General features: G+C 42.4%; 1 protein-coding gene across 3 annotated transcripts in view; it reads right to left on the minus strand.

Annotated features, from left to right (window-relative positions):
- Nucleotides 1-12,865, minus strand: part of plcg1 (phospholipase C, gamma 1) — a 34,429-nt gene that overhangs the window by 20,040 nt on the left and 1,524 nt on the right. For all 3 annotated transcript variants that reach the window (XM_086124889.1, XM_086124897.1, XM_086124907.1), the window contains exons 3-12: nt 5,409-5,561; nt 5,161-5,254; nt 5,033-5,080; nt 4,418-4,502; nt 4,213-4,296; nt 3,811-3,833; nt 3,652-3,721; nt 3,470-3,571; nt 877-995; nt 361-446 (exon numbers count right to left, since the gene is read on the minus strand). In XM_086124889.1, the coding sequence (XP_085981015.1) occupies nt 361-446; nt 877-995; nt 3,470-3,571; nt 3,652-3,721; nt 3,811-3,833; nt 4,213-4,296; nt 4,418-4,502; nt 5,033-5,080; nt 5,161-5,254; nt 5,409-5,561 (864 nt within the window). The remainder of the gene's footprint in view (nt 1-360; nt 447-876; nt 996-3,469; nt 3,572-3,651; nt 3,722-3,810; nt 3,834-4,212; nt 4,297-4,417; nt 4,503-5,032; nt 5,081-5,160; nt 5,255-5,408; nt 5,562-12,865) is intronic.

A 12,865-nucleotide genomic window follows, 5' to 3' on the forward strand; every position in this document is an offset into this window, starting at 1 on the left:
GTAAGCTACTACACTGAAACAATAACACAGAGCAACACATTGAACTTGAACCTCAACTTGCAACAGTCATTTGCAGTCACTGTGTGACATACCTGTATGTTCCATTTTGTATGACACAAGGAAACACTTTTATGGCATTCAAAGAAAACCAGCTTGACCAGTTCATGTGTATGTTGATGTACAGTAGTTTGTAAATTATAATAATAATAATACATTTCATTTATAACTGCTCTGTATGTGTGTGTGTGTGTGGGGTGTGTGTGTGTGTGTGTGCGCGTGTGTTTGTGAGTGTGTGTGGGTGTGTGAACGCACGCATGGGTGTGGCAGGTTCATGTAGTTGTAGAAACAGTGTTTACTCACATTCAATACAGCGACAACCCATCCTGAGACAGCGTGCATACGCCTCCAGAGACGACTCACTGGAAAACTGGTCTCCTGTCAGGTACCTACAAATAAGCATGTGAAGAGTCATACCATGCATACCTCTTTCACTCTGAAGCATTCAACACTAATCACACTGTCATCGCTCACACACAAAGGCCATGCTTCCGTTTCCCTTTTATTGACCAGTGCAAACATGCAGACTCAAATCAAAGCAACATCGGAAGCTGTCATTCTGCTCTTTCAAAGAGGACAGTTTGGCAATCAGCAGAGGAAGTTCACATTCGAACTGTTTTTCATACACTTTTCAATTGAAGGAAAATATGTATTTTCCTGACAAAATGAAGGCCCTCTCACATTCTGGAATTTGTTTGCTGAATAATCCACTTGTATTTGATTGGTGATGTCAGTTCAAAAGCATGGAAGTTTCCCAACAAGATGCCAACTAAAGTGTACTCAAAACCCAACAGCAAGTGTAGACAGGAACAAGCTTACGTGTTGTGGGAAGAAGAGATCCAGTAATGGGACAAAGGGTTGTTCATATTTTCTGGACATACTTGGTCCAAGGAGGAATCCCAGATGGTGTTCTCTTTGGAGAATAAGTACGTCAGGAACTAGACATGCAAGACCAAAAGCAACAACAACATTTTACTCACCAAGTATGATTCTGTTCAAAAAAGACAGCAGACTCAATAAGACTCCGCTACACATAACTACCGTATTTTCACGACCATAAGGCAGGCGCCTGATAATGCGGTGCGCCTTGTGTGTGCACCAACTTCCAAAATCTGTGAATGTAAATGTGTGACTTTGATGAGCGCTCCGCTTGACTGAGTGATGTTGTGCCGACACGATGAGTGTATAGAGGAAAGGTGGCCTTGATCAGGACAGCATGCGGATGTTAAAGGGGGAAGGGTGCGCTTCAGAGGATGCTAAAGGCACACCCCCAGTAGGTATAGTGTCTAGTGCTTGAATGTGCATTGTGAAAAGAGTATCAGTTTTGCTAAGGACCCCCGAAAATGGCACCTATGAAGAGACACGCTTGCGAAGCACAGATTAAACTGCAAGCTATCAGTTACGCGGAGGAACATGGGAATGGAGCAGCTGCGAGAGAATTCAAGCTCAACGAATCCATGGTGCTTGGTGCTTTCGTTTTATAAAACAAGGCAAGGGCTGCAGCAATATCCGGCAGATTACAAAGGAAGGCTGGCTGGCAATCTTCCGCTCCTGCTGCAGCAAAAAGATTGCCGACAAACACATCCAGCCCAACCATATAAACAAAGTTTGATTTATTGAATGATAACATCAACATGGACGAGGTGTCACTCACTTTCAACATCCCAGTGAACCACACTGAGAAGAAGGGACCGGTACGGTAGCAATACACACAACGGGGCACGAGACATCTGCTTTTACTGTTGTGCTTGGTTGCCATGGTAATGGACAGAAACTGCCACCCATGGTGATTTTTAAGAGGAAGACGCTACCAAAAGAAAAGTTTATAGTTGGAGTCATCTTTAAGGCTAATCAAAAGAGCTGGATAGATGAGGAGAAAATGAGAGAGTGGCTGAGTGAGGTGGACGCAAAGAGATCGGATGTTTTTTTTTCCCCCCAATCGTAACCGTCCCTGCTGATTTGTGATTCGAAGTGCGCCCATCTCACAGCCATTGTGAAAAACAGAGTGCAGCAAATAAACTCTCTGAGCTTGCCATCATTCCAGGAGACTTGACAAAGGAACTCCAACCGTTGGACATTAGTGTATGCATGCCGTTCAAAGTGAAGTTGTGAGTGCCGTGGGAGCGATGGCGAACACAGCTTTACTAAGACTGCGAGGCAGCGCCGGGAGAGTTCCGCCACAATTTGTGAATGGATTGTAGATGCTTGGGCTAACAAGTCTGCTGGCACTGTTGTTCAAGCTTTCACAAATGCCGGCGACATTTCTGACAAGCTGCAAGGCAACGAGACTGACTGACAATAACGAAAGTGAGCCTGGCAGGTTTGATGGAAAACGTGCCCAGCTGTTCATTTCGGACACAGACGATGAGGACTTTGATGTATTTGTACATGTGGAATGATTTAAAAAAATATCATGAGTCCATTGTTAGATACTTCAATGAAGTTCAAACGAACTCAGTTTTGCTCCCGCTGTCTTACGCTAGAGTGCATGCATGCATGCTTATTTTTTAAACTAGTGTAAGTTTTACCGTGCCTGCGTCCAATAATACAGTGTGCCTTATGTATGTGTTAAATACAGAAAGAGCACCCCTAACTGAGACTGCACCTTTTAATCAGTTATTCATTCATAGATTGTCAACAGAATTACATAAAACTGAGGTATAAATCAACAAAACTGCATCTCGTTTGATATGTCGCTGGCGTTGGGCCGAAACAGCTTATGTCACAATTTGATAAATGTTATATTTTTGCACAAATCTATAGTGGTCAGTCCACGTGTGGGTGTTTACAAATGATTGAATATTGATTATTAAATATTAAGTGTTGAAAATGGCTCGCTCTCTTTGCTGATGCAATGTTAATGGTTGAACAAACTTGTTTTATGCGGTCTCCTGAAAAGCAATGATTTTGGAGATGCCAGGATTCCACCCAACGCCAGTGGTATGCAAAAACGAGGAAATGTTTCCTTTGCTGAACATTAAAAAAATAAAATAAAGTGAAGCAACATACGCCATGTTTAAGTGTGTTTCCCAGACGTTTTAAGCCCTTTTAAGTGAATTATGACCTCATGCAAAAACTCCGACAAGCTGATTTGCATAAGTGCTCTCAATTGTCTGCTGTGTTTACTTAATCACCGCTTCATGGCAACCACAGAGTGCATCCGGCACTTTCTGCATACACTCACATGACACCGCAGCCAACCTTTTCTAATTGTGTAGGAGGTGTTTAAGGCCAACATCGAGCTTTCTTGTGTCAAGTACTGAGCACCATCTACCTTATCAAACAAGTGTGGGAATTTGGAGAAGTGGGGTGAGTGGAAAACTATGCAAACTCACTTGACTACAATTTCACATTTTATGAGCAGGCAGCAAAAAGCCCCTGCAATAATATTGGGACTGTAAAACATGTGTACCTCATCTTGGAGGAAATAAGGCTGTTCCACTTCCCGAAGAGGGTCTTTCAGGTAGCCAAACATAAATTCCTGAACCTTGCTGCCATCTGTGGCCCACAGATCCTGCATTTACATGAAGTGCATAAAAACATAGATATTCACGCATTAGGGGAAGCCAATCTGCAATAAACCAGAGATATTACCTTTTGAGAATCCAGAAGGAAGCTCTTAAAGTCCTCAAGGGAGATCCTCTGTTCTGGTCTGTCAATGAACCTGGCAGAGGGAGTGATGCCTCAGTTAGCACGCATATTGGATGTGGCTGAGCAGGCCTATTTTATTTATTTGTTTTAGTTTTGGCCTACCTCTGCAAAAATGGGAAATCAAGCTGAAAGAAGGAGGTAAGAGAGAACAATGTCATTTAATTGGAGGAGTGAGGATGAGCACAAACTTGTGTCGTGTGAGGATGGTTAGTCATGGCAGGCAGTGAGGTCATCCATTTATTTGAAATATACCCCAGCCTGCCTCCTCTTCATCGGTTAGGCATGTGTTTATATGTGTCCTAATGGCCTTCCCCAGAAGGGCTTGGGAGTTTTTAACCGGATTGTATTGATCTTGGTGCCATTTGAGAACAGACAGATGGGGGAGGAAACATGCCTGGGAAATGGCATCGGACTGTGGGGGTTGATGGTTGAGGGGATGCGCAAACTCAGACAGACTTGTCTGTGAACAGTGGACACATTACAAGATGCATCGTATAAACTTACGTTCTTCTGAGCATCAAACATGAGGTTGCGATAAAGTTGCGAAAACTGGCTAAAGGACACTTCTCCATTCCTCCACTCAGAGTCCTTGGGGAAAAAATGACAAAGACGAGCAGTCATCTTTCACTTCAAGTGTCAGGCCCAATACTAAAGCCACCAGGGTAAGCATCAGAAGAGCAAGCCAGAGTGTTAAGTAGTGTGAAGTTACCGGAAGCTTCTCTCGGAGGAACCTCATGTTGGGTACCCTGTAGTTGACCTGGCTCAGCATGTTCTTTAGATCCTTACAGGATATCCTGGACAAGAGCACATGCTTGGTTGGAATTTTTTATTTTTTTTTTTAAACACAAATATGAAGATGCGCTTTAATGCATGTTCTTATCAACAGCATTGTTTGGCCAAGAAGGAAGAAAAAACCCTGCAGCGGCAGCCCCAAAGTGACTTGCTCTGTTGTCTAGGACAGACTAACATCTCTGTGTATCTCCTCGAGTCCTGCATGGACTGTTTCCTGCGACAGGAAAAGTTGCTGGTATGTGGCTGAGAGGTTAATTCCTTCAATGCATCTCACCAACACTCAAGGCTGCTGTAGCTCATGAACTTCATCCCCGTTTTCACAGGAGGTAGGGACCAGGCCAACCCGAGAAAAGTGAAAATTAGCATATAACTGACACCCATGGAATTGGTGTGTGTCTATGTGTGTGTTTGAATTTGAGTTTGTGTGGGGTTCAACTTTTTTCAAACACCCAACGTCCCTACCCCCAATTCTGCAAATCCACAGGTGCAAGTATGTGGGTGATGAGCGTGAAACTTGATTTAAACAACTTACCGATCCTCTCTGTTGCGGTCAACGGCATAGAACTGTTTCCGTAACCACCTAATTCGAAACATTAAAGACATTAAAAGCCCGACAGTGAAATCCAAGACACGATAAATGTCCACCATGTACTTCCTTACCTCTCTATTTGAAGTGGTGTTGGTGATTTCAACGTGTCTGCCACAAGCCAGTTCAACCCCTTCACCCACATGGTCATCTCCTCATCCGACGTTGCTATTAGGTTCATGAGCAATATATACATAGACACACACACATACACATACATATATATATATTATATATATGGGGTCGGGGGTGAGAACACAATAACAACATGCCATTCACAATGCTGTAATGCTTTTGCAGTCAAACATCTTCAAATGCATACCTGCGAGGCTGAGTGATTTAAGGCGAAACTCTGTCCCGTACAGAATGACAAAGCAGTGCGCTTGATCCAGCCTGGCTGTAGAGTCCTCCATATAGCGCTCAAAATCCCGGGACTTCTGCCCGGGTCGGATCTCTTTGATTTCTCGGATGTCAACTGTTAATACAGCACACGGATGGCATGACACGACATAAGTGTTGAGAAGATAGCCCAAAACAGGTGAGTCCACAAAACAAGGGCAAACTAGCTGCAGAGCTTGCAAAAAACATTTCCGGAAAAAAACACAATCAAAATGGCAAATTAATGAAAAGAGGGAGAGATATACTGTATGTGGACCGCCGTAGAGTTATGCGTGAATATCACAACAAAAATTATCAATTGGTGTACACTAGGCGAGGGAGAAGTTAATTATTGACCCACTAGTCAACTACAGTTAAATGCTCTGTGGGGTTTGTGACTGGCATTCAAGTCAAACTTTTGCCACTGAAGAAACTGCTAATTGAGGTTAGTGTTTCAGTTCAAACACCCAGTGTTGCAATATAAAAGCTAAGGTTCTGACTGCTCTTACCAAGTTCAAATATGATCAAGCTTATATACTCACTGAGCTTGAAAGATTAAAGACACATGATTTTTGGAGCCTGCCTCTTGTTAATGAGCACACACAAAGTTTACGTGTGGGCTGAGGAGTCTCGAAGGCCTTGGCAATGAGGGGACTCTCTAGCTAACACACATGCACGCACACACAGTCATGTTTTTTTTTCAACTCCTGCCACTCTTCCTGCTCCTCCACCACACTTCCTGTGCTTTTGTCGCCTACACACCACATCTGCTTGTTTTAAGGTGTACATGCTCTTTTCTGACACCCCCCGCCCCCCCGCCAAAAAAAAACAGACTATGAATTTCACCAAGCTAAAACGCGGTAAATAGCATACAGGCTTGACCTGTATAGCGCTGTTCTATCTTTTTTTAAAAATTTCACACTTACAACTTGTTCAACCACTGACACAATGTTTAATTGTCATGAGCATTATTTTGTCATGATAAGTAACAAAGCATTCATTTACAACTGTTCCACCTTCCTCCCTCATTCCCTGGACCAAGCTGAGTTCACCAATTTGTGCTGACAGACTTGCATGAAAACCAGGACAGGTTGACTTGTATCAGTCCTTTGTGTCCAACTTTGTGGGACCGACTTAAGCAGATGCCGGAAACAAGGAGGTAGCCAGCGGTATAAACCTCATTAAAGGAGATGAGAGGATGTACCCTGCAGCACACTCCCACGCTTCCTTCATCTCTCCATTGTGCCTTCTACAAGCACTTCTTAAGTCAACAAACTAAATGTTCATGAACATTTCTTTACAACCACCCATCCATCAATTTTCTACAGTACTTGTCATCATTACAGTACAGTCTAATTTTAAGTTACAATCATAACATTTCAGTATTTTGTGGGCTCAGTTGCAGATATTTACAGACTACCTTGAAGCAAAATGTATTTGAGAGAGACTTAAATCAAGGTGGAAGGAATTGTTTTTGTGTTTCTAAACAACATTTTGGTGTAATAAAAGCATTTTCGTCACGACTGCAAGATGTTTGTGCAGTGAACCTTTATATATCTCACCCTCTTGACTTTGGCCCTGGGCATCTTATCTAGAGCAAACAGTCTAAAACTGGATTTTAAGTTAGACCGGCAAATTGGTGGCGTTTTTAAATCCATCTTTTTTTTACCCTTTAACTGGCTGCTTGTACATTTTAAAATTCAATTTAAGATTATTTGTCTTGAAATCTCGAAATCAGAGGGTCTCAACTCCAGTCCTCGAGGACTGCATGTTTTCCATTGCTTCCTGCTGAAAGTTGAAACACACCTAATTCAAATAGTCAGGATTATTAGCAGGCTCCTGCAGAGCTTGGTTGTTGTTGTTTATTGAACATAAAACATATACAGTAATAATTTGACAGAAAATAAGGTAGATAAAATAGTAAAAAGAAAGAAATCAGTCTTCATTCAACACAGTTATGTTCAAGGGAGTAGGAAGAAGTAAAAAACGTATCTAGTCCTACCCCGTTATGTGTTTATATCTAATAAATCTTTTTTATATCAATCAGAAAAGAAAAAAGTAAGAAGAAAGAAGTCTCCATTAAAGCTCATACTTTACCCTTAACCGTGATATTTTTACAACTTTTGGTTTGTATCGGGATTATACGGGTTGTGATGATTATTATTATCATGCTGACTGTTTTTGTTATTAATTTATGATTTTAACTGTCTTTGTTTTTATATGTCTGGGTTTTACAGGATGCGCAGTCCATTGTAAGCAGATGTGGTACTTTTTAAGATGCTCTATGAATAAAGTTTAGTTGATATTTAATGACACTGAGTCTCAGTGTTTGATATCAGTGGCACATCCCTAGTACTGTACGTTCATAAGATCACAGTTTTTTGTACAAAGTGTCAGAATCAGTATTACATTTTTATTAATTCAGTCAAAAAAAAATTGAATCCAAGAAATTCTGAGATTTCTGGTTGAAGATGCCGCCAGGATTATTCAGGCAGTAGACGTAAAACGCGTTATGATCAAAGCTCTGCAATACAGCTGAAATACTAATTATTATTTTGTGTGCAACAAAAAGGCAGCAGTGAAAGACAACATAAAATTCATCTGTGAAAGCAACAATGGTTGTTTCAGTGTGAACTTGCACTTTCTCTGATCCAACCTGGTGGTTCAGGGAAGCATTACTATTGTGTCCGAAAGCATTTCCTTCACATGCTGGAAACAAAGGTATTTGCATACACAGATACCGAACACAGATACTGAATTATTCGCCCCCGTGTTTCATGTGCCTCCACTTTGGAACTGTTTCCAGATGACATCATACATATGATGTGCTCAAGGAAAAATTGTGCCTCTTTACAGCAGGTAAAGACAAAGCAGGTCAGACTGGTGACAGACAGCTCAGCAGGTGATTCCCTCAATATTCACATAGTCACACCCTCTGATCAAAGTTACATTTGGCATGCACATGACTCCCAAATCCCCTTTCTGAGCCATCACTTTATCATGGTGCAGGGGTTTGTTTGTCCCAATGATCTTAAGAGCTAAATTCTCAGAGGCTATATATGCCCATGGCAGGGTCACCCGTAGAAAAGCGAACCTAAGTAAGGGACAAGACTTAAGGACAGCTTATGATGAATAAAAACTCAGGTAGAGTTAATAGAGATAGAAACAGAATAAAGACTCCGTTTTCCCTTTCCCTCCGGAGCCAAGTCTGGAAGTGGGTCTCAATGGGAGGCACCTGGTGGCCCGGCCTGCACCAAGGGCTCACCACCTGTGGTAGGGGCCCCAAGGGGTTGGGTATGAGGTGATGTGGGCTGTAGCGGAAGGCAGGGGCCTTGGAATCTGATCACCAGCTACAGAAAGTGGTTCTAGGGATGTAGGGATGTAGGAGCCTGAGGTGTGCAAGGTCGAGAATTTTTAAGTACTTTTCGTCAGGCTGACCTCCACACACAGCTTGGGCTATGGTACTAATCCTCTTGAGAGGGGAGGAACTGACTCAGGAGTTGCCCAAGATGAGAGGCGCCGAGCAGGTGTGGGCATACTTATTGCCCACCGACTCTACGCATGTACATTGGGGTTCACCCCGGTGGACAAAGAAGGTAGCCTCCGTCTGCCTTCAGGAATGGGGGGGGGAGGGGGTCCTGACATAACTACCCTCTCTCCACTGCATTTTCAAACAGGGTAAAATATTTCTGTTGTAACCAAACACGCCTGATTCGTTGGAAAAATATGAAGCTGATTTAGAGAACGTAACAATAATGCTAGTGTTCAACTGTAACTGTAAAAAACGGAACCATTGGTTTTGATCCATGGTGGTTGGATACATTCGCCTGGCTCAGACGTACTAAGGAAGGCATTCTTTGTAATACAATCTACCAGATGTATTGTGGCCCCAGGCGGCAGTCACTTGCTGCTGCTTGAGAAACAGCCTTCCACAAAGTACAGGTTGGATGCATTACATTTTGAGGTACGGTTCTGGTTAGCCGTCACTATCATTTCAGTTATATGCCAGGTGGCAATGAAGCAATGTTAACATTGGAGTTGATGCTAGCGACAGGATGAGTGAGTCGAGTCATAGTGGAATCGAGAGCGTGGGGGATGACTACTCGCATTAAAGGAGCCTATCCCAGCCTATTTTCAAGTCATATTCAAGCTATATTTAATAGAATATAAGATAAGACATGATATTTAATGTTCAAACCGAAACAGTAATGTTTTTAGCAAATAATTATGAACCTATTATATGTATTGAATGTTGTTAAAAGGTTATGCAACACAGTGGTCATCACAAACCTGTCTCAGCTTTTTTGGAATGTGATGCATCCAGAAAATTCTAAGTTAATGTGATTCATTGTGTGCGACTATAAAAATTAAGAAGAAAAAGAAGAAAAAAAAAAAGAATAGTTTCTTAAAATACAATCGGTACCTCACAGTCACAGGGGTATGAGGCATTATTTCACCTCCCAAGGAGAATTAAATTGGGGTCGTGAACTGGTGCGTATGGGATATTTGCTTGTAAGGAATAGGATACTATTCCAACGTTTTTTTCCCCTCTCTGTCTTTTTTTCTTTACTTTTTGTGGGTGTGAGTGTGCTGCATCCGGAGCAGAGTGCAGCTGTGCACAAGGTATCCTGCTAGGCCAAAAGTAGTCTTGCAACTAAACCTGGTAATGAACTGTAGTAAAGACAGAATCTACACCATCAAAACAAGTGCAGGGTTCTATCAACATTGCCTACATCTAGAGTAAGCACACACACATGCTCTTACAAAAATTATAATGCTACAGACTTCATCCGTTTGTGTGATAGCACCGACAGACAGACAGACTGGAAGTCAAGTCAAAGATCCTCTAGAACTTGAGAAACCAATTATTATGGGAAATACTTTGAAAGCCGAACAAATCGAATGAACATCACCTTGCATAGCACACACTGTATATTAAAGTATTGTGACAAACATTAAACGGAACAAGTGACACCTAACCCATGTCCATCAAAGACTGTAGACAGTAAATTGGACACAACAAATCTTCGGAGAAGAAAACATTCCATGACAGCTATAAAGTTAAATGCTTGTTCAGGGAGTTCCAATTTGTTCACCAATTTAAGTATCTCACAACAATAGCAGCACAATGTAGGAATGTACGTGAACAAGACAGCTCTGGCAGACCTCTCTACCACAAGCTGGTCTGAATCACATCCAACAGCACAATCAACCATATCTATAGGGGTGTTCACACGGCACACATTTGCTCCGGCGCTGCACCGATGTATTTTGTTGCGATATATTTTGCACCGCAGCAAATTGTGTGGAGCGTTCACACGTACAAAGCCACTGAGCGTGTCTGCACCGGCACAGCGTCGGTGCAGCCCCACTTGCGTTCACACGGCAGTTTCTGCAGCGGAGCAAAACGACAGAAATCAAATGAGCTGTCGTGTTGGTTCTTTTTAAAACGTATACACAACTCAAGCGACTACTGGACAGGCACGTTCTTCTCCTTCTCGGTCTCTGTGCCTTCTGCTCGACAGTGACCGCCCCCGAAAACATAAATCAACGATGACTTCAATGACACTCAGAAAAGCAAACACGTAATGCGCCAAACAGAAAATCAAGAGAGGAAATCACAAAATAAATTATATGGGGAGCGGGGGGTTGTGAACACACAACAAATGAACAAACTACACAAACAACTCCGAGACAGTCCAGTCTTCTACAAAAGTAAAGATGTTACCAGCCAAGTCTTGTGTCGTTATTAAACAAACACATGACGGAAGTCCGACAGAGCACGAAAGCAACGCATTCTCGCCGTACGTAAACTCTTCACAAGCATTTGCGCTGGAGCAAATTTAACCCAGTTGCGTTCACACGTGCAAATTTACACCGGTGCTGCTTCGCAAACAAGCATTTGCTCCGGAGCAAATTTTTAAACCACCTCCCTGAGGTGGATCAAATTTGGTCCGGTGTAAGCTGTTTTCCGGGGCTACGCCTGAGCTAATTTGCACGTGTGAACGCTCTACTGGGGCAGCCCCGGCGTAGCACCGGACCAAATCTTGCCGTGTGAACACCCCTTATCTGCCTCTCTCTATCGAGATATATATCCAGATATCGAGATCAGTGATTCTTAACCTGGGTTCGATCTGTGAACCGGTCTCAGGGGTTTGACGGAGCCTCTGCCATTGAGGTTAAGACACACCCGACTCAACATGTCAATTATGGTAGTTATGATACGCCCGCTTGGCCATCACTGGCTGGTTCATTTTGTGCACAATGTAAAAAACATATACTTTATACTTATACTAATTGTATTAACTTTTATTGTATTTTCTTAAATGCCCTGATATACTGATGATGTTAGAGCAAAAATAATTTAAGTACATCCTTTTTAATCTTTCTTTCAGCTCTCAAGGACATGCAGATCTTTCAGCTCTCAAGGACATGCAACATTTGCATTGAAAGTAAGTACAATAAAATGTATTAGATAAATAAATAAAAATGTATTTTAAAAAAAGACTCAGGCCAAAGGACCAAAACAAAATGAATTATTAAAAATATCCCTTACCGTAGCTACACTTCAATGAGCCATGGCCAGTTGTACTCGAACAAGTATTAATTACCGGTACTATTATGACAGTAACCTACACAGTGCAGTGACATAGCATTTGCTATCCATCCATTTTCTGAACCATGCTCACTAGAGTCGTAAGCGTGCAATAAAGTTCTCATTGGCTGGAGCCTCTCCATTATTGTATATAATACTCTGGCAATACAATTTCACTTTGTGCCAAGGTTAGCCTCAAGTAAAGTTGCACTTAAGCGTGGGGATTCTGAGCGTGTTACCAGGTTTCTGTTAATAAAATTAGCGATTTCCTGTTTGTTGTAGCTACAGTTAAACCGTTTTGTACGATGGATCTGGTGTTGGAGGCAGAGACGCTCATCAACTGAGGTTTTAGTGGTTGGCCATGACTTTAGCCATAGCCGGCCGGCTCAGCAGCCCCGCTTTTGTGGACGATGACTCTTCGCCGCTGACGCAGCCTGCCAATCCACAGAGATCCTGCTAACTCGACCGGAATGTTGAAAGTGCGGCGAAAAGCCGTTCAAACTGGTCAATTTATACTGTCATCCAATGTCAATTAAGTTTATAGCATCCAGTACCGAAAGTAAAAATACAGTTAAAAAGAAAAAGGCATGTCTCGGTCATCATCCTATTTTGGCATCCAAGCCCTCTAGCATCCACTCGAAGCCGCCTTCCTTGATGCAGGGCCACGGCCATCAAGCAGGGTACCGTCGAGGGAGCCTTGTTTGCAGCTTTCATTCTTGTGAATGGGACCCCGCGATCACGGAAATTTTGATCCCAAGTTTCAGTATTTACAATAAATGTTTTTTTTAGAGTCGAGAAGACTTTTG

This window comes from Hippocampus guttulatus, chromosome 1 (assembly GCF_054856545.1).
Source record: "Hippocampus guttulatus isolate MCC_2025c chromosome 1, RoL_Hgut_1.0, whole genome shotgun sequence".
In the NCBI taxonomy this organism is placed as follows: Eukaryota; Metazoa; Chordata; class Actinopteri; order Syngnathiformes; family Syngnathidae; genus Hippocampus; species Hippocampus guttulatus.